General features: G+C 26.7%; 4 protein-coding genes across 4 annotated transcripts; 3 read left to right on the top strand and 1 right to left on the bottom strand.

The window, feature by feature from the left end:
- Window positions 1-5,309: 5,309 nt before the first annotated feature.
- Phum_PHUM581360 (paramyosin, long form, putative) lies at window positions 5,310-11,409 on the top strand (the record flags this gene model as incomplete). Its single annotated transcript, XM_002432310.1, has 17 exons — window positions 5,310-5,423; window positions 6,642-6,698; window positions 6,791-6,877; window positions 6,963-7,129; window positions 7,205-7,283; window positions 7,360-7,479; window positions 7,560-7,685; window positions 7,769-7,965; window positions 8,052-8,401; window positions 8,484-8,611; window positions 8,707-8,819; window positions 9,918-10,113; window positions 10,190-10,318; window positions 10,394-10,558; window positions 10,631-10,837; window positions 10,915-11,115; window positions 11,203-11,409. The coding sequence occupies 17 exons, from the start codon at window positions 5,310-5,312 to the stop codon at window positions 11,407-11,409; spliced, it is 2,643 nt and encodes an 880-aa protein (XP_002432355.1).
- A 1,214-nt stretch (window positions 11,410-12,623) lies between these two features.
- On the top strand, window positions 12,624-13,746 carry Phum_PHUM581350 (uncharacterized protein; the record flags this gene model as incomplete). The annotated part of the gene is made up of 3 exons (XM_002432309.1): window positions 12,624-12,757; window positions 12,852-13,071; window positions 13,147-13,746. The coding sequence occupies 3 exons, from the start codon at window positions 12,624-12,626 to the stop codon at window positions 13,744-13,746; spliced, it is 954 nt and encodes a 317-aa protein (XP_002432354.1).
- Window positions 13,747-15,140: 1,394 nt separating this feature from the next.
- Window positions 15,141-17,227, bottom strand: Phum_PHUM581340 (uncharacterized protein; the record flags this gene model as incomplete). The annotated part of the gene is made up of 7 exons (XM_002432308.1): window positions 15,141-15,341; window positions 15,449-15,715; window positions 15,792-15,968; window positions 16,041-16,244; window positions 16,330-16,575; window positions 16,668-16,931; window positions 17,015-17,227. The coding sequence occupies 7 exons, from the start codon at window positions 17,225-17,227 to the stop codon at window positions 15,141-15,143; spliced, it is 1,572 nt and encodes a 523-aa protein (XP_002432353.1).
- A 555-nt stretch (window positions 17,228-17,782) lies between these two features.
- On the top strand, window positions 17,783-22,028 carry Phum_PHUM581330 (tyrosine-protein phosphatase non-receptor type, putative; the record flags this gene model as incomplete). The annotated part of the gene is made up of 9 exons (XM_002432307.1): window positions 17,783-17,872; window positions 18,471-18,635; window positions 18,788-18,922; window positions 19,695-19,828; window positions 19,912-20,134; window positions 20,246-20,404; window positions 20,540-20,697; window positions 21,263-21,373; window positions 21,815-22,028. 9 exons carry the CDS (start codon window positions 17,783-17,785, stop codon window positions 22,026-22,028), a joined length of 1,389 nt encoding a protein of 462 aa, XP_002432352.1.
- Between the last annotated feature and the right edge of the window lie 472 nt (window positions 22,029-22,500).

Raw genomic sequence — 22,500 nt, 5'->3', positions numbered from 1 at the left:
TCTTTCTGTTTTTACGTCTTAAAGATTTATGTTTTTTTTTTTTTTTTTTTTTGTAAAAAAAAAACGCCAACGGCCCCTTTTTTTTTTTCGGGGGGGGTAATAATAATTTTTTTTTATAATAAAACGGGGGTAAAAAAAAAAAAAAAAAAAAAAAAAAAAACAATTAGCTGCGGGGGGAAATCAGCCAACGCTTTTTAAACGTTGCCAAAAAAAAAAAAAATCAAACGACTAAAATAATTTATTAAAAAAAAAAAAAAAGTTTACCAAATCTAATTTTTTTTTTTTTTTTTCTGTTTGCTTTTTGCTTTTATTGCGGAAATGAAAAATTTAAAATTTGAAATTCGAACATTCGAAAAAAAATGAATTTTAAAATTGATACGGAATAATTTTTGAAAAAGGTAGCCGCCATCTTTTTTTTTTTGTGTTGTCGATGAGAGAATTGAGTCAATCATTTTTAAATATAATTTACCTTCGATTAAATTTCAAATTAAAATTTAAATAAAGAATCCAGTTCTTCGTTTTTTCTATTTTTATTTATTTTAATTAAAATATAAATTAATAATCGTGATATCACTTTTATATAATTATTTTTAATAAATTTCGGGGATTTAATTAAAAAAAAAATAAATAAAAAGGTGCAGTGTCACCGTTCGCGCGCGGATTTCGGTTACTAATTGAAAATTCGTTGCGTCCTGACGGACGCAACTCTTCCTTTTTATCCCAATGTAAAAATTCAAAGGAAATTTTTTATAGTGGCCGAGAATTTTTTTTTTTTTTTTGTTTTTCATACGTTGCAAACTTGGAAACTTGAAATTTTTGTTTACGAAATTTTTTTTTGTCTCGTATGACGTCATTTACAAAATTTTTCGTTCGTTACTACCGCCGCCACCACCACCGCCACCATCGTTAATTATTTCGAAATAATTTTTTTTTTTTTTTTTTTTTTAAACAAATATACGAAAACGTGAAAAATTTTTAAATTAATAATAATAATAATTAATCTCACCTGAATTTTAATGATTTCAATATTTCGTCCAATATTTATCACAGATACAGACACAAAATTTAAAAAAAAAATGTCGTAAAACAAATGAATGATGATAAAACGAAACAATTTAAAATTAAAAATCGAAATTATTATTATTTTTTTTTTCATTGATAGAATTTAGTATGAATTGTATTATTAATAAAATTTTTTATTTGTTTTTTAACGAATTCGTCTCATTATTAATTTCCCGGAAAACAAAAAAAAGCAAAAAAAAAAAAAAAAAAAACGAACGCTTTCGTTATTCTTTTCTTCGAATAAACTGTTTTAAACTGTAATTTTAGTTTATAAAAAAAATCGATAGATGTCAGCCTATACAAAAAATTTTTGTCCGTTAAAAAAAAAAAAAAAAAAAGAAGCTTTAATCCTATTATTTAATTTTTCCAAAGTTGGTATTCAATAAGTCAACCTTATTCGTTAACTATAATTATGGGTTTTTTTTTTTTCTGTCTGTCTTCAGATCGTTGAAATATGTAAAATTTTCACTTATTTAATGGATAAGTAAGTAATTTATTACGATACGATTATTATATTTAATCACGACAATGATTAAAACCGTTGGAAAACGTCATAAATGGATAATTTTGATTAATCCGGGATGAAAAGGTGAGTTTCAACAAAAGTACATGAAAAAATAAAATGTCGAATATAATTTTGGCGCTCGAAATGATCTTTCGTTCATAATCGATATTTTAAATTTAAAAAAATTGAAATTTTATACTACGAAATCAAAATTAAAAGGAGTAAAACCATAAAATAATTATATAAAATTGGTAAATAACCGAATATGTTGATACGTAACGATTCAGTCAAATTGTATATTATATATATATTAATGAGAAATCGAAGGTGAAATGTGAGGAAATATGAGTTTTCCTCTTTAAACAAACACGAATTTATAAATAGAAAAAAAAAAAAAAAACATTATATGCATTTTTACAAAAAATTCAAATTTGTTTTGCCATAATTTAAACGACAAAAAGAAAAAAAAAATTAAATAAGTCATGTATGAAATGATATTAGTTTATTTAACGACATTATGACGTCATTCATATTCTCTCTATAGTTTTACATAACAGTTTGAATTTTTTTTTTTTTTTTGTTCAACAAGTACAGCATATATAATAATAATAATAATAATTTCAAGTTTTTTTTTTTTTATAAATAATAATAATAATAATAATAATAAGTATGAAAAATAATAAAATAAAAAAAATTTTTGTTTCAAATAAACATTTCAACAAGATGTAGTAAGAAGAGAATTTAGAGTGGAAAATTTTTTTTAAAAAAAAAAAGATTTTTGTCTGCCAAAATTTTAACATAATATATTTCTAGAACAACTACCTTGAAATATCATAAAAAACAAATACTGTTGGAATTTAATATGTAAAATTTTCAACAACAGCAACAGCAAATTTTTTTTCATCATCTTCATTTAATAAAATGATTGTAAAAGTGCAGGAAAGAAAGAAAGAAAAAAATACTCAACGGTAATTTATAACGTTATTAATTATGAATTTTTAAAAATTAAATTTAAAAAAAAAAAAAAAAAAACGTAGGCACTACAAAAATAATAATAATAATAATGAGTCACTTATATTAAATAAATAAATAAATCTCTTTAGTTAAAAAAAAAACAAAAAAAAGTTTAAAAATAAATTTATAAGTCATCATCATCATCATCATCTAAAAAAAATGATCTATTTAAATATCAAGGTTTTTTTTTTAAATAAAAGAAATTTTTTTTATATATATATATATAAATTTAATCAGGATAATAATTACATTAAGAAAAAATTTGTTTTATTGGGGAGAGGGAGGGGAGGGGAGTATTTGATCCAATTTAAATTATCACACATTTATATTTTAGAAATTGTGAGCTTTTTATATTATTTCCCAACATCAAAATGGAAAAAAAAAAAAAAATAAATTTTTATAAGTTTAATGACCAATTTTTTAAAAAGTTGTGAAATTATAATAAAGAATGTAAAATGATAATAATAATATTATAATATTAAATGACAACCTCAGGAATGATATGACGTGTAAAAATTTTAAATTTAATTGAAATTCTTAATTTTTTTTTTAACTTTTACGGGAAAAAAAGAAAAATCAAAACATGTTGATAATAAAGGTGAAGAAATTAAGGGAAAACAGAAAAAAAAATGAAATAAGCCAGACGAATTCACAAAAAAAAAAAGAAAAAATTTGTTGTATTAAAAGAAAATGGTCGAAACTGCCAATTCAAAAAAAAAAATATATATATATATTTAAAGAAAGTTTTTTTTTTTTTTTTTGCGATTTTTATGTTTTTTTTTTATTTTTATGTAAAAGAAAAAAAATTTTTATTTAAAGGTGGAAAGAAAGATTGGTGGTTCATTGAAGAAGTAAAACTCAGAATGTAAAAAATATAATGTCCACCTACAGTCGAACAAACATCATCATTCGGAATCACCTCCCACCTGCGCCTGCCTTTCGGGGGTCCTACGTGGCTAAAAAAGGACGGCGCTTTTCGGACTCCTCACCTCGGATCCCAACGAAAAGTAATATGAGAATTTCAACAACAACCGATTGAAGCGCTCTCTTTTAGAAAAATTTTTTTCTTTAAAAAAAAAAAAAATGAAATCATTGAGTTATAAATAAGCAAGAAACAATTTGTGAATGTGTGCTAAGCAAATGTCCCAACAAGATTCTTATAATATAATCTCTCTCTCTCTCTTTCTCTTTCTCTCTCTTTCTCTCTCTCTCTCTCTCTTATGTATCTCCGGTCCCTCATGTTTAAAAATTTTTTTTTTTGTAAAAAAGTTTTCTTCTGATTGATTCTATGACTATCCCAAGCTTACACTCGATCAAACATTATCACCTACAATTAAAGCTTAACAAAAACGACTATGAAAAATAATAATAATAATAATAATAATAATAATAATAATAATTTTCATTTATTTTCAGGTTTAAATTTTTACAAGAATTTTATTTTCATATATTTAAATTTCTATATATTAAAAAGAGAAAGAAAATAGAAAATAGAAAAAGAAAAAAAAAAAGAAGCAAATTTTTAAAATTCTTTTTAAAAATTTGATTTGGATAATATCCAGATATATGTAAAAACAAATTTTGTTTTTCTTTTTTTTTTCTTTTTCTTTCCCTTCTTCTTCTTCTTCTAATAATAATAATAATAATAATAATAATTTAAAAATAAACCTTTGTTTTTAAGGTTTTTTTTTTTTTTTTGACTGCAAATTTTCTCTTTGCTCCCGGGTGCTACGACCCCCCGCCCCCCTTTTCTCTCTCTCTCTTTTTAATTAAAATAAATTTAATTATTTCAATGTCAAATAATTATTTAATTTAAGTTAATTTCATGTTAAAATGATAAAAATTTTCCCAGCCAAATTTTGTAAAAAAAAAAAAAAAAAAAAAATTGTTTTGTATTACACAAGTTTTTCTTTTTCTTCTCGTTTTAGGTTTTCTCTCTTCGAAAATTCATTTCAAATTGGATTTTTTTTACACTTTTCATAATGGATGGGAGAAAAGAAAGTAAAGAATATTCTAGAATGTTCCACATGGGATGATAATAACAAAAAAACAATCGGACGAAATAATAATAACGCACATAAGAAAAATTTTACACAACATTCGATACTTGACACGATATCGTTCATATTTAAATTAATAATAATAATAATAATAATAATTTTATATTGGAAAAAAAAAAAAATATGCATGTACGTATTTATATATATATAAATATATAAAATTGACTCATGACAAAATATATATGTATATATTTATGCGATAAGTAAGATTGGCATTCGTTTCGAATGGTCAAACACAATAATAATAATAATAATAATAATGTATGTATATCATCGATGAAAAAAACACATCTTCGCATATGAATTTCATACGATTGTAATTAAATATAATTTTTTTTTTTTTTTTTTACAGAAAGAGAGAGAGAGAGAGAGAGAGAAAGAGAAGGAAAAAGGCGCAGTCGCCAAATCAAAAAGATATGCTATGTTTTATTTGACGCTGTGGCAATACGAACGCAAGGTCTTGCTGCGGCCGCATCCAAGACCTACTACGACATCATCAACGAACACGGTGTATATTAAATAGGATTTATTATTATTATTATTATTCGTAGCGGGGTTTTTTTTTTTTTATTAAAAAAAAAAAAAAATTTAAAACGCGAGTGTTTTTGTGTTTAATATCGTGGACTCACTGATTAAATAACATTTTTTTAAAAAAAAAAAAAAAAAAAATGGCAAGCATTGCAAAAACGACGAAATCTTATTCTTACCGTTCAACCGGTGGCGGAAATGCCGATATCCAAATTGAATATAATGCTGATCTTAGCGCATTGTCGAGATTGGAGGTTAGCAAATGTATTTTTTCTTCTGCTGTATTATTAAGAAAATTTTTTTTAAAAAATTAATTTTTAAAAAACTAATTTAAATAGGGAGAGTAGGATTTGATGGATGTAACAATGGGGGGGGGGGAGAGGAAAAAAAACAAATTTTTAACCTTTTTTAAAAGATTTCTAACAGAAAATAACATAACACAAAATAACAACATTTTGTCGATTGAAAATTAACTTTAAACAAAAAAAAAAAAAAAAAAAATTGTTTTACTAATATTTTGATAAAAGATAACAAAAAATAATTAATAATAATAATAATAATTGAATGAATTCAATAATGACAAAGAAAAAGAAAACTTTCAAAAAAAAGTGTCAAAGGAAAACAAAGAGAGAGAGCAAAAATTTAACGATAGCAAAAATTTATTTTTTTTTTTTATAATTTATAACAATTAAAGTTACCAAAGAGATAGATTTTAATAATAAAAAAAAAATATAACAAAAAAGAAAAAGGGAAATTTTTGTAATTGCTGTTGCTTTTGCTGTTGTTGTTGTTGCTGTTGAAAAAATTTTTAAAAAGTTTACGAAAAAGTATACACACACACGCACACACGTCGTCCATGTTTATTTTAAGAAATATCGGGTAAAATAATAAAATAGAAATGCGTCAGAGTCTATTTTGGCAATTGGCAATTGACACTCTCGTGAAATAATAATAATAATAATAATAATAATAAACCATCGAACGAATTTAAATTTTTTGCTTGCGTTCGAGAAAAAAAATTTTTTTTTTTTTTTGTGGGAGGGGGGGAATTTTCTTTTTTTTTTTCAATTTCCCATCGTCAATTTTCACGGCAAATTCGTAATCGTTTCTTTTCTATTCCCTATTACACGGATCGTAAAAAATGTAAAAAAAAAAAAAAAAATGTCGAATTTCATTATTATTATTATTATTATTATTATTATTATTATTGACCCATATTTCGATATTTGAGGTTTTTATCCGATCATTTTCCTCCTCCTTCTTCTTCTTCTTATTCGTTTTAATTTTTATAATAGGAAAATCTTGTTAGGAAATTTTTTTTTAATACTTTTGATTAAAGAAAAAGGGAAAACTCTTCGTGTTATGATTTATTTGTTATGAAAAAGACATTTTTTTTTTTTAAGGGTTGAAAACTTTTTAAGAAAAACGTAGAATTAACGGAATTTATTGTTTTTTTTTTTTTGTTTTTACAGGACAAAATTAGATTATTGCAAGAAGATTTGGAAACAGAAAGAGAATTTCGCCAAAGGGTAAGTACCCCTATAAATAATAATAATAATAATAATAATAATAATAATAAATTTTCATACAAAATTCAATAAGTATTATTATTTTTTTTAAGATCGAAAGAGAAAAAGCAGATCTTAGCGTTCAAGTCATTCAACTATCTGAACGTTTAGAAGAAGCTGAAGGTGGCGCCGAAAGTCAGGTACGATAGGAAGCAAAGAAAAGTTATGAATTGATATAATGAACGAAAACTAATTTAAAAAAATTTTTTTTTGTCGGAAAAACAGTTTGAAATAAATAAGAAGAGAGATTTAGAACTTGCAAAATTGAGAAAATTATTAGAAGATGTTCATTTGGAAAGTGAAGAAACGGCTCATTTATTGCGGAAAAAACATCAGGAAATCGTTGTCGATTTTCAAGATCAAATCGATCAATTATCGAAAGCAAAACAAAGGTGAAAAAATTTCTTACAAAAATATTACTCAATAATGGCGTTTAATAATTAATAATGATTAATTTTTTTTTTTAGAGCCGAAAAAGAAAAAGCAAGATTTCAACAAGAAGTTTACGATCTTATGGCACAACTTGAATCAGCAACTAAAGATAAGGTATATACGTCGTCGCCATCTTTGTTGTTGTTATTAGTTAGTTAGTCAAATTTACTAAATAAATTTTTTTTATTAGCTTGTGAGTGCAAAACACGTTGAAAAATTAGAAATTCAAGTACACGAACTTAACGTTCGCATCGAAGAACTTAATCGTACCATTGTCGACATAACATCGCTCAAAACAAAAATCTCTCAGGTTTGAATTATCAGGTGTTTTGGAATTTATATAATGTTCAAGAGGTACGAATAAAAAAAATTTTATACAAATTTTTACAGGAAAATATCGAACTTGTTAAAGAGGTACAAGATCTTAAAGTCAGCATTGAAAATGTTAATTATTTGAAGAGTCAAGTTGCCGGTCAATTGGAAGATGCCAGACGACGACTTGAAGATGATGAAAGGGTAAAATTATTATTATTATTATTATTATTATTGTATCAGGTGTTAAAATGAAAATTTAATTTAAAAATGTATTTTCATTGCAGAGACGATCACTTCTCGAAGCTTCCCTACACCAAGTTGAAGTCGAATTGGAATCTGTTAGAGTTCAATTGGAAGAAGAATCCGAAGCTCGTCTTGAGTTGGAACGTCAATTGGTAAAAGCCAATGGGGATGCTCAATCGTGGCGTTCTAAATACGAAACGGAAGCTGCTGCAAGAGCAGAAGAAGTCGAAGAACTTAGGTGTGTGTGTGTGACTTTTGTTTTTTTACCCATTAATTTAATTGTTTTTGGAAAGAAACGTTGTAAATGTTTTTTTGTTGTTCCAGACGCAAATACAATGCACGAATTCAAGAACAAGAAGAACACATTGAATCTCTCGTTGTTAAACTCAACAATTTGGAAAAACAAAAATCCCGATTGCAAAGCGAAGTTGAAATATTAATCATCGATTTGGAAAAGGCCAACAACACGGCGAGAGAATTGCAAAAACGTGTTGAACAATTGGAAAAAGTCAACGTCGAACTCAAGAGTAGACTCGATGAAACCGTAAACCTTTACGAACAGGCTCAACGCGATCTTAGAAACAAAGCAGCCGAACTTCAAAGAGTCAATCACGAATTGGACAAAACTCGCGAACAAAAAGATGCTCTCGCTAGAGAAAACAAAAAGTTGAGCGGTAAGAAAAAACAGGATAATAAAATTAACAAAATGTCGACGACAAAAAAAAATCAAAACTTTGTAATTTTTTTGTAATAAAGATGACTTGCACGATGCCAAAAACACAATTTCTGAAATGAACAGAAGATTACACGAGATGGAATTGGAATTGAGACGTCTCGAAAATGAAAGAGAAGAACTTTCAGCCGCATACAAAGAAGCCGAAGCTGTGAGTATACGTTTACTCTTTTTAAATGATGATAATAATAATAATACTTGGACAAAAGAAATGGTGATTAATGGAAAATTATGATTTTTTTTCAGGGACGCAAAGCCGAGGAACAAAGAGCACAAAGATTAGCTGCTGAAATGGCTCAATACCGTCACGAAGCAGAACGTCGCTTGCAAGAAAAAGATGAAGAAATCGAAGCAATCAGGTACGACGACGACGACGACATTTTTTTAATACAAAATTCATTTTTTTAAAATAGGTTGTGATACCTCAACAACCACGACGACAAACAACAAGAATTTTTACAGTCACTTAAAAAAAAAAAAAAAAAAAAAAAAAAAACAGAAAAACAGGGAACGGAAAATTTTTACCGGGATAACAAACTATTTATAAAAAATTAAACATCAACGCGCCAAATGAAAATTATTATTATTATTATTATTATTAGTACAATGAAAAATAACAATTTTTCGGTAATGATTACGGTAATAATAATAATGATTTCTCCTTTTTAAAAAAATTAAAACAAGGGCAATCGAGAGAGAAAAAATCAGAAAAATTTTCTTCAATCCAACTGGGAGCACTTGAAAAAAATCTATAAATAAATTTGTAATTACGAAACATTTTCAAAAAAAAAAAAAAAAATTTCAAAGTACTTATTTCGTCAGTGATGCCAAAATTAAAAAAAAAAAAAAAATTTCAATCAAATGACAGCAATAAATAATAGATGAAGGGTAGTTTAAATTAGTAAAATTCGATGCGGAATCCTTTAACGAAAGTAAAAAAAAATATTCGTTTCGACTCAGGCTTCGATATAAATCGATTACATCGAAAATCGACGAGGAAAATCGATAGTTTTCGATATGGAAAATTTATAGTATATCGAAATCGGCGACACGAATCCGGTGTTATTTCAAACGGTCGTAAATTGTCAAGAAAAACTCGCAGATTTAATAACCGCCGATTTTAATAATAATAATAATAATAATAACAATATGGCGACGAAAAAAATGATTTGAAAATTCACATGAACGATAATAATAATTGGAGCGAAACCGTACGAAATATTGGAGGAGGATGTTACGTTTTTAAAATATGTTTTTTCCCTCCCCTTTCCAATCCCCTTTTCCCTCCCCCTTTCCCACCTCCCATCGTGGCACTTAAAGTTTAAACAGCCTGTCGAAAATTGGGAAATTTAGGTCAATTTCTTGCCAATACTTGTTTTACTGCCAGGTGTCATGACAGGAAAAAAAAAAGAAAAATTGACTTTAATCATCATTTAAACATGTCTGATTTTTTTTAGAAAGCAGACGAGCATTGAAATAGAACAATTAAGCGCTCGTTTGGTTGAAGCGGAAACGAAATTGAAAACGGAAGTGACTCGCATCAAGAAGAAATTTCAAATACAAATCACAGAACTCGAATTATCATTGGATGTCGCCAATAAGAATAATATCGAACTTCAAAAAACTCTTAAGAAACAATCATTGCAACTTACCGTAAGTGATAATTTATTATAAAATATTGATTGATTGATTGATTGATTGATTGATTGATTAAATTTCTTCGTGATAGGAATTGCAAGCTCATTATGATGAAGTTCAAAGACAATTGGCCGTTACCATGGATCAATATGGTATCGCGCAAAGACGCATTCAATCACTCACGGCTGAATTGGAAGAAGTCAGAGGAAATTTGGATGCGGTAAAATTCTATGAAGTTTGATTTTAATTATGAGTTTACGCCTTAAGACTACATTTTATTAAATTTTTTTTTTAGGCTATTCGAGCCAAGAGAAACGCCGAACAGAGTTACGAAGAGGCCACGAGCAGAGTTAACGAATTAACAACATACAATGTTAATTTGGCATCTGCAAAATCAAAGATCGAACAAGAACTTGCCGCTCTTGCTAACGATTACGATGAAGTTACCAAAGAACTTCGAGTACGTGTTTAACATTATTTTCCATTAGGTTACGTTGCTTTATATTGAAACGAACCATTATCTCAATTTCAGGTATCGGATGAAAGGTATCAACGCGTTCAAGTCGAATTGAAACACACGGTTGAAATATTACACGAAGAACAAGAGCGTATCGTTAAAATCGAAGCAATTAAAAAATCATTGGAAATCGAAGTTAAAAATCTTTCGGTTCGTTTAGAAGAAGTCGAAGCGAATGCCATCGTCGGTGGAAAAAGAATCATAAGCAAACTCGAAGCTAGAGTAATTATTATTATTATTATTTTGAATCGTTCGATAAAATTAATTTGAATGTTTAAATGACCGGAAATGTTTTTTAGATTAGAGACATCGAATTGGAATTGGATGAAGAAAAACGTCGACATGCTGAAACGATTAAAATCCTTCGTAAGAAAGAAAGGCAAGTTAAGGAAATGAGCATACAATCGGAAGAAGATCAAAAGAACGTTGCACTTCTTCAAGAATCTCTCGATAAGGTCAATCAAAAGGTTAACATTTACAAGAGACAATTGCAAGAACAGGTGATTAAATGATTTCCACGTTGTTTGTTTACCATCGTTTCGTTTCAAAATGGAGGAGTAATAATGAAAATCCGTTTTTGTTTTTAGGAGGGTATGTCTCAACAAAACGTTACTCGAGTTCGAAGGTTCCAACGAGAGCTCGAAGCAGCAGAAGATCGTGCTGATACAGCCGAGAATAATCTTTCCCTCATTCGTGCCAAGCATAGAACCTTTGTGACCACCAGCACCGTTCCAGGTTCTCAAGTTTATCTCGTACAAGAAACGAGACACACAACATCTCAAGAAACATTTTAAAACGATTTAATAATAATATAATCATACGACGATTCTTTTGTTTTTTTAAACAAATGACTGTTTCATTTAAAATAAAAACATCAAATTTTAAATTTCGATAACGATAATAATAATAACTTTCGATACGTTCGATTCGATAATAAAAAAAACGATATATCTAATACCTTTCATCAAACGATATTTATAAGAGAGTTGTAGTAGTTGTTATATCATATAAATCCTTCATTTTAATATCATAATCGATTCATTATTAGTCATCCAAAATAATAATAATAATAATAACAATAAAAATGTCGAGTGAAAACAGTCTGTCTATAATATAAAACAATCCATCCATAAAGGAATTGTTGTTGTTTTTTTCTAAACAATTATTTTATTTTATCTGTTTGTATAAGATGTGTATGTTTATAAAACAAACGTTTAACAAATTTTGTAAAAAAAAAAAAATAATAATAATAATTAAATAAAAATATCTAAATATTGAAAAAATAAATAAATAAAATCTAATGTTATTCAATTTGGGTTTTTTTATTTATTGTTATTGTTCCAATCGTGCCGTTTATTATTATTATTATTTTTTTTTTTATAGCTATAATCAGATGATGGCAAATTTAATAACGAACTTTATAAAAATAAAAATTTGCTTACGTAATACGAAAATCAATTCAGATTATAATTTTATTTTAAAAAATTATTAAAATTAAATCTTTTATTTAAATTAATTAAATTAAATATTTTGCGTCAAAAGAAACATTAAATAAATTTTAATTTTAAAACAAACTTTTTATTTTTGTTTGAAATAAAAATAAGCAGAATACAATAAATTGCGCGCGCAAAAAAACAAATCAAAATGTAAATTTCATCTGCTTCCACGTTGTTTCTTTATAGGTTAGAAATTCCGTGTAAACGTTTTGTAAAGTGCTCTTTTTTTTTGTGTGTGTTTATTAAATTATTAAATTATGTCTTTTAATACGAAGACATTAATAAATAACCGTTTTGTTTATTATTTAAAAATGTTTTCTTTTTTTTAAATGAAACTTTTCTAAATTAAAAAAAAAAAAAAAAAATGTTGGTAAAGTTTGTTTTTACCATGTAATAAATTCACTTAACATTGTTTATCATTATTATTATTATACTTTTTTTTTTTTTTTAATTTTAAATAATAAAATAAAATATAAGAAAAAGTATTTGAGAGAAAAAAAAAAAAAGGTAAAATGAGTGCGAAAAGTTTATATTGTTTCGTATGTGACATAGCTGTCACAAATAGATATTTTTCATTAGCTACTTGCAGAACACAATCATCAAAAAAAAAATTAGTTGAAAAATTGGGTTATTTGGTCGGAGATCAGTGAGTTTTATTTATTTTCTACCCAAAAATTATTATTATTGTTATTAGTAACGGGTAGACGATTAATAAATTTTTAAAAAAAATTTTTTTTAAGATACATGATAGTCATAACAGAAGATGATGTCATTTGCAGAAGTTGTGCTAATCTCATGAACACATTAGATCGATTAGAAGTTGAAATAGGTTCCGTCAAAAGAGTTGTTCTTAGATTTTTAGAAAGAAAATATTCATTAGAAGAAGGAGAATTGCTAAATCAAAAATCTGATAATCAATTAATGCCAGAGACTGAAAAAATTAATAATCCTACATTTATGGTAAAAATTTTAAAATTATTTTTAAGTTATTATAAATTGTAATTATTCAAAATTTTTTCGTTTTTTTTATACAAGGTAAGGAAAAAACAAGCCGAACAAGAATTTGAAAATGATACTGAATGCAGTGCAGATGATCCTAGATCAAGAATTTGGATGCAATGTGACAAATGTCAATACACTACAAATTACACATCATTCGTTAAAAATCACATAAGGGGTGAAATTTGTCTCAACTGCGAAGCCCCCACCAAAAACGGAATGTGCACCGAAGATTGCATAACGAAATCGAATGTGGAAAATGTTGTCGTCCAAGATCAAAATGAGAAAACATATTCGGAAGCAATGGAACTTATAGTGAACAATATGAGTTTTTTAAATGGAGAAAACGATGAGACATTTTCATTGATACAAGATCCAAATATTCAAGGTAAATTAGAAGTGGCTTTTAATGTTAACGAATCGAGTGATGATGTTAACGTTGTGGGAGAAAATAAAACTGAAGAAAAAGAAGAGAAACCTGCTTTATACCTTCAAGTTGTCAACGAAGATGATGAAGATTTTGATAATAGTAATGTGAGACAGGTATTAACTGTAACCGGTGATGGTGCTGTCGAAATGATGGAAGTCATGTGGAATGAAGAAACAAATAGTCCGGTCGCTGAAATCCCTTTTTAATTTTTCCTTTCCCCCCTCCCCTTTTTTTTTCAATTTGTCTGATGCATAAATATGAACATTTTCATTATTATTATTATTAATACTATTACTTCAGTGTATTTTATTACTCTATGAAAATAATAATCTATTTAAATAATAACAATGTAGGTGTGTTGCCTTAATTATAATTTAATTTAGATAAAATTGTTAATATTGGAAATGAAAAAAACTTATTATTATTATTAATCTTTATAAATTTATTATTTGAAAAAAATGTGCAAAATAATGATATTCATCATCATCATCATCATCATCTTCATCGTAATCATCATAATCATAATGATAATTATTATTATTTATTTAATGTTAATTTGATTTTGTTGTTTAGTTTTTACATATTTTACTTATTTTTCTTTTATTATTTCTGATACCGTTTGATTCATTGATTGATTGATTGATTGATTGATTGATTTAAAGTCTCTCCTTTCCGTTTGTTTAACTTTTTTTTTTTTTTTTTTTGTTATAGAAAACATTCCGAGTAAGAATTTCAGGAACAAAAAAAAAAAAAATTGAAACGAATGTTGTTTGTAATAAAAAAAATTTTTTTTTTTTCTTTTTCTTTTTCATTTGTTGTTGTTTTTTGTTGTTATGATAATAGTAATAATAATAATAATAATAATACTTTTGTTATAATTTTTTTTTTTTCAAATTTTGTATGTGAGCTGATGTTAAAAAAAAAAAACTGGTTAATCTACTCCGTATATATTATATATATGTATACTGAGTATATTTTTCAATTAGATATAATAATAATAATAATAATAATAATAGTTAAATAAAAATATATATATATAAAAAATTATTATTATTATATTATTTATATGTACAATAGTTATCATTCCACATTATTATTATTATTATTATTTGTGGAGGTGACGTCACATTGATATGTTATTAATTAATTATTAATTTTCTTTTCTTATTGCAAGGTTTTATTTCTCACGGTTAGAATAAATAATAATAATGATAATAATTTTATTTAAATAATTTATTTATTTATTTATTAGTTAACGCACTCGGAAGGGTTTTAAAGAAATTTAAAAACATATTGTGTGTCTATATGTTAAACATATAAAATTCTAATCTTTATATAATTTTTTTTTAAATTATTAATTATGTACTTTATTTAAAATACTCGTCGATAAAAACATTTTTTTTTTCAAGCATAAAATTCTACTCGAACTTATATTTAATAATAATAATAATAATAATAATAGTAATAAAAAATATTAAAATAAATTAAAATTAAATTTAAATTTAAATTTAAAAAAAAAATTAAGATCTAACGTATTTATTTTAATTGCAGTTGGATGTTTATTTTCTTTTGTTTCTTCCAACGAATTCAATGACGTCATTCACGGCAAAGCTTTAGCGTGTGGTAAAATTTGTTGTACGTGTTCCGTGCTTTCGACAATGAGCATTATGGAACCCGGTTGATCACGCACGCATTCGACTTGATGACCTCCCCAGTCTTTTCTCTGACAGAATGTCGAACAATATGGAGTTCTACGACATAGAGAACATTCGGCAAATGCATCCCTGTTGCAATTTGCACACTGAAAACCAAAAACAAAAATGACAGACAAGAGGTATTTACATAATGAATATCTTTCTTTTTTTTTACACGTGGTTTTAGATTTAAATTTAAAAAACAAAGCGAAACCTTTTTATTTTCATTGCTGTCTGTTGTGGGTTGAAGGCCAACGGTTTCAACGGCGTTCACCACGTGGACGGGAAGTATTTGTTCTCTCGTTTCGAAACCTTCTCTCGTGCAAGCCACCTGCGTTTCCATTTGAGCATTCAATATAGCTTGTTCTTTTTCTCTCAAATGTGCTTCTCTCATTCCTTCCTTTTCTTGCATCCATTGCACTCTTAATTCTTCGACAGTGTGTCTAAATTGATAAGATAATTTTAACATTTTTTCTGACATCTGTAACAAACAAATTTTTTTTTTCAACAAATCGACAATTCTTTATTATTATTATTACTATTTCAAATTAACTCACTTCTTCGAGTTTTCTAAAAATTGCATTTTCATTATCCGAACTAGCTTTCTTATCGCCATTTTCATTTATAGAATATCTACTTTTAGATTCGTTTTTAGTAACTTGTTCGACATGAACTGTGGAAGATTGATCATCAGCAGGAGCTGTTGTCACTACAAGTTCTTCTCCCAAATCATTCTATAATTATACAATAAAACTTCAATGTTTTGATGTGGTAAATAAAAGACAAAAAAATTTTAATTTACAAACCTTTATTTGAACATATGATTGAGTCGAAGACCAGTCTTGATTAATTTTAGGCTCTGTTGTATCTTCAGTTTCGCTTTCTGGATTGCTGTTTTCTTCTTTAACTGTTAATACTTTTCTAGTCTTACTTTGACTGTTTCTTCCTTCAAAATCTAATTCCTTTTTCCTTCTTCTTTTGTAAGGAGTAAACAATCTTACAGGACCTGTCTAAACATCACAATTTTTTCCAATATTTAATATCACAATTTCAATTATTTTAATAATAAAAACGATATAATTGTAGGAAACATACTGCAGTATCATCATCGCAACAAGCGGCACAAGTACATGCGATGGCATGAGGAACTAGTAATCCATTGTCTATTAAAGCTTGAAGACTTCTACCACCAAATCGAATACTTCTTTTCCAATCTTTACTCGAGGCCCTTCCGCAGAATGCTTCAAATTCATTTGGAGTGTACCAATTATTATCTAATTTAATACATCTACCTCTTCCACCAGATCCAAATTTTTTTTTGTAAAGTTCTGCGTTAGTATTCTACAAAGATATTAACATAAGAAATTATTTAACAACTGTCATCTATATAGGAAAAAAACATATATTGACTTGAACCTTTATCTTTATCATACCTTACACCTAACGGAAAGAACGGGTAAATGTGCAGCATCAACCCATTCGGAATTTTGGCAAAGCATTTGCTGAGAATTATTTTCAGATTCTCTATTATCTACTTCTGGCTCACATAATATATGAGTGGTTTTAACACTCTCATTGTTACTCCTGTTTACCCAGGTTCGTATTGTGCGATCATTTTCTTTCTCCGGCCGTGTTTCACATAAAAAACTACTGTCGACACAAAGGACAGATCCTTTAAATTGATTAGATCCAGAAATCTGAAAATAATACATGCATCTTACTAATCAATCAATCATGTACAAACTTGGACGGATCCAAATTAAAAGAGACCTGAAGTTACCTGAAGTTGATCATGGGTAATGACATTAAAGGTTGTCCCAGAAGGACTTGCAACTCCTATCAACGAACCTACGGGCAAACCTTCCTGTACAGATGTAACAACACTACATTTCGACCGGTCTAAAGTAATACTTTGATGGTCCTCGGGATTGTTCGCCAATGGATCGGATATGTCCGGCATCACGATTTGTTCCGAAGTTTGATTAGACTCCATTTGACGAAAAAGCCGCCAATTTTTCGTATAAATCCAATATTAATAAATTATTTGAAAACAGTATAAACGTTCCAATATTCCACATTCTAATTTTCTTTTGTTAATTTTAACGTCGTCACAAAATTTGACGAATCCAATCCACCATTTTTATTTAGAAAGAGATAGCATTAGTTCAATCGAAATCAGTGTTTACATTGATTGCCCACGTGACTATGTTATAAAAATCTTTCAAAAAAAAAAAAAAAAAAATGGCATTTCATTAAAAAAAAATTATGTAGCATAAAAATATAAAAAAAAAAAAAACCAAAAAGTTAAAAAAAAAAAAAAAAAAAAGTTAACATTATAAAAATTACCAAGTAATTAAATTATTTATTCATTTAAAGGATTAATCGAAGATGCTAATTACAGTAATTGAATTTCTAAAATAAAATTTTAAAAAAGTGTCAGTAAGGAATTTTCCTTTGATTTAAAATTTGTTTACACATACGATAAATTTCAAAGGAAATAACTAATTTTTTTATTTAGTTAGGCAAACCAGCTTGTAAATGTAAGAAAATGAGTGACATTGTAACCAGTATCATGAGTGATGTAGAAAATGAATTTTTGAGTATAGAAAAAGGACAGGGATGGAATAGTTTTTTTTCCGTGAGTATTAAATATATTATTTATCATTTTTCTTTATTTCTCTTGATATATATATATATTTTTTGTAAAGGTCACTTCAAATATTTTATATACCGCCGAAATCTACCACTACTACTACTACTACTATTCATTTGTATTTTTAATTTTGACCTAAAAAAATTAAATGAATTCCAATTGAAACCTATTGAAATTTATTATTTTTTATTATTATAATCATTTGAATTTTAATATTCAAAATTATATATTTTAGTTAATATTAATTTGATATTAACACGTGATGTGCGTACCATACAAATGATTTATTATTTCTTGGAATTTGTACAGTTTTTTTTTTTTTTTTTTTCAAACGCATCTATTAAATTGTGAATTTTTATAAATTATTAACGGTTTTTTTTTTTACTATGATTTTAAAAATATATTTCAAAATTATTCAATCAATAAATTGATTTGATATTTGATGACATTTCTAACTGACTGACATTTTACAAAATTGACTGTTGTTTTCTAAACAAACGCTTAATGAATTAATAAAATTTTTTTAAAAACTAACATCGAAACACATTTGTTTAATTTAATTTTTTTTTTTTTTTGATTTCAGGCAATAAGAGATGAATGTTTACAAGCCCACAATTATGCATTTACAGAAGCCAAAAAACCTAAAAACAAATATTTAAATAGATATAGGGATGTATATCCTTACGATCATAGCAGAATTGTATTATCTAAAAATTCAATCGATTATATAAATGCTAATTTGGTGGTGGTAAGTAAATTTTTTTTTTTTGTTTGTCTCGAAACATACTAGTTAACATGATCTTTCATAATTTACTTTTAAAAATTAAAATGAGAGGAAAATCAATGTCATGTCAAAAGCCAAGTAAAACTTTTATTTTTTTTTTTTTGTTTGTAATTCAGGTAGAAGGAGCGAATAGAAAGTATATTTTAACCCAAGGACCTCTTCCGCAAACGACATCACATTTTTGGTTAATGATATGGGAACAAAATTGCCAAGCTATTGTAATGTTAAATCGAATAATGGAAAAAAATGTGGTAAGTAAGTGTTTTAATATAAATAATTTTATCACATGCATTCCTTATGTTTTTTTATTTTATATAAAAACTGCATTTTTACCTTTTATGGTCAATTTCACATAATTTTGTGGCTTTAAATATGTATCAAGGAAAATATTTTCGAAGGTTGCGACTTTTTCTCAATTTCATTTCCCACAATCAAATAACATTAACAAATATGTTTTTACAGTAAATTTAAAAGAATCAAACTTATAAATCTCATTTTGAAAAAAAAATTCTCCAAAATATTTATTAAATATCTGATTATTATTAATTCGATTAAAGGTGAATAATTAAAGGTGTTAATTGTAATTCGAGTCAGAGTTTAAAAAATGAAAATAATTCTTTTTTAATTTGTCATCATGGATGAAATTTTTTTTTTTTTTTTTTTTAAATTGTGATTTTAAATTGACAGTAAAAAAAATTTTTTTTTAAATCCAAAATTAAATTTCTTTTTCTTTTTTTTTTTTTTTTTTTTTTTTTTCCACAGTTGGTGAAAGTTGACATTTTATCTTTTTAATACAAAACAATTATCTTATTTAAAAACAATGGAGACATTCATTTTTAAATTCTCACAATTAGTATTGTTTTTAATTTTTTTTGTGTTTATCAATTATTAAATGTAACACATAACTGAATAATAATAATAATAATAATTAAAATTTGATGTGAAACAAAAAAAAAAAAAAGAATCAAATCAACTTTATCGAGATTAACCTGTTTTGATGGTTGTGAATTTTTTTTCTTATAGGTTAAGTGTCATCAGTATTGGCCACAATCGGATTCGACTGGTGAAGAAAAATCTCTTATTTTAGATGATGTTAATTTAAAAGTTATTAATGTGTCAGAAGAAAAAGATCCCTGTTACATAACAACTAATTTAATGTATTTATTTATTTATTTATGTTCATTTTTGAATTTTTTTCCGGTTTTCAAAAAAATAAAAAAAATATTGATGGGTTTTTTAGATTAGAAGATCTCGAGACTGGTAATCAAAGAGAAGTTATTCATTTTCATTGTACAACATGGCCAGATTTTGGCGTCCCACAAAGTCCTACAGCTTTTTTAAGATTTTTAAACGCTGTTCGTGCGAGCGGTGCTCTAGAACAAGAAGGTCCTGCCGTTGTACATTGTTCAGCAGGTATAGGAAGATCAGGAACGTTTTGCCTCGTCGATTCTTGCTTAGTTATGGTAACGCCTTCTTCTTCTTCTTCTTCTCCTACTCTTGTCTTAAAATTTAAAACTTTTTTGTTGTTGCTGTTGTTGTTTTCGATACAAACTAAATGCTCCTCTTTGTTTCAGATACAAGATATGAAACTTAATAATGTAGTAGTGAAAGATGTGCTAATGGAAATGAGAAAATATCGTATGGGTTTAGTTCAAACGCCTGGACAACTTAGATTTTCATATTTAGCCATTATAAAAGGCCTCGATAAAACAGAACTTGAAAATGGATGGCCGGTGAGAGAATCATTCATTTATTTGTATTTGAAAAAAGAATTAAACTTTTCGACTGTTGTTAAATAATTCTCCCTTTGGTTAGTTAGTTGTGTTATTGTTCTTTTTGTTTTAAATTATTATTATTATTAGAATGAGAAATTGGAAGAGGTCAAAGACGAGGAAAATTCTGAAGATGAAGAAGCACCGCCTCTCCCACCTCCTAGAAACGAATCCTTGAGTGCATCTCGAGAATGTGCAGAAACAAGTAAAGGAGATAAAAGTTCTGGTCAAGACAACGACATTGTAGAGAAAACGTGAGTTTTTTTTTTTAAAATTCTTTTTTTCTTTTCCACCCCCACGCCCACTCCCCCCCCTCCACCTTCCCCTAAATTCCCAAAAAAAAAAATTATGGACATGATGATAAATTTTCTTTATCACACAATTTTACACAAAAATTTTTTAATTTATTTTTAGTCATCAGGTAAAAAAAACAAAAACAAAAACAAAAAATATAAATATGACAAGAGAGAAATGAGTAATTTGTCTCTTGTAAGTTTTTTTTTTTTTAAATTTCTCACAACGATTCTTATTTTATGTGGTAGTAGAAGTAGGAGTAGGAGTAGGAGTAGTAGTAGTTGTAGTTTTGTGGCACACCCACCCACACCCATACGCACATTCACACACACACAAGAACATTTTGTTTGCCACCACCTTTTCATTCATCAAGTTTGTTAGCCAGCCGACATTTTTTTTATTTTTTTAAATTTAATAATAGAAAAAAAAAGAAATGAAAATTATTATATTTAATAATAATAATAATAATAATAATAATAATAATCCCTGTAAAATGCAAAAAAATTTTATAAACCTTTTTGGCAGAATGCACCGCCAAGCAAAATACCAAGGTGGAAGAAGTTCCACGGGCACGAGAAAGCATCCGTACAAGACAGGAAATAGGTATCTTCACCGGAAACATAGAGATCGTTCTAGGTGACGATGATGATGATGATGGTGAGGCCATGATGAGTGAAAAAAAAAAAATTAAAAAAAAAATAAAAAATTTTTCATCAACGGTACATACCAAACAAATTAATTAAACAATCAACAATTTAAAATTTAAATTTAAATTTAAAAAAAGGAAACAAAAAAAAAAAACAAAAAAACTCACAATTATTTTTTTTTATATAACAACCTGTTTTATTTATTTATTTATGTGAATAACCAACCGTTTTTTTTTATTTTAATTTATTTGGTTTTTTGATTATATATGTTAATAATAATGAGTTACATAAAAAGAAAAAGAAAAGAACATAAAGTTGAGGAGGTCTAATGAAAAATAATAATAATAATAATTAATGTTAACGAAAAGTAACATTAAGCGAAATTGTTTTTTTTTAATTTTTTTAATTTTTTTTTTGTTTTTGTTTTCAGAGGGGAAGAAGAATCGACGACGTTACATCAGAGAAAGGGACGAGACGTACGAAACCAAATATTAGAAAACAAAATAAAGGAAGTTAAGAAAAAACTACGGGAAACGGAATCGTGGCAGAAGTGGAGGAAATCGTTATTTCACCCCTGGAGCATCGGTTGTCTCATTATCGGAAGCGGAATCGTCGTGTGCGCTTTGCTCGCTTTTCGGGATTAATTAATTGATTTATTATTATTATTATTACTACCCCTCCTACTACTACTACTACTACTGCTATTATTATTACTATTATTGTTATTATTATGTGAGAACGGAGAGAAAGACGCGGAAAGAAAGCGGGAGAAAGAGCGGAAGAGAGAGAGAGAGAGAGAGAGAAAGGAAAAATTATTTTTTACGTGCCGTTTGTTTGTTTTTTTTTTTTTTTTTTTTTAATTCGATGCGAAACGCGAGTACAATAATAATGATAATAATGATAATGATAATATTAATAATAATAATAGTAATAGTACAATTGACATTAAAAACTTTTTCTTTTTTTTTTTTCGTTTTTTTTTTTTTTTTTTTTTTTTTTTTTTCGTTTTTTTAAAGGAAAGTAAAAAAAGAGAATTTTTTTTCCCTTGTCGTTTGGTTATTTGTTGGTTTGGTTGTTTGTTTGTTTTTTTTTTTTTTTTTTTATATTATTATTATT

The sequence above is a fragment of the Pediculus humanus genome, genomic scaffold (assembly GCF_000006295.1).
Source record: "Pediculus humanus corporis 1103172108309 genomic scaffold, whole genome shotgun sequence".
In the NCBI taxonomy this organism is placed as follows: Eukaryota; Metazoa; Arthropoda; class Insecta; order Psocodea; family Pediculidae; genus Pediculus; species Pediculus humanus.
This window is presented reverse-complemented; position numbering and strand designations above follow the sequence as displayed.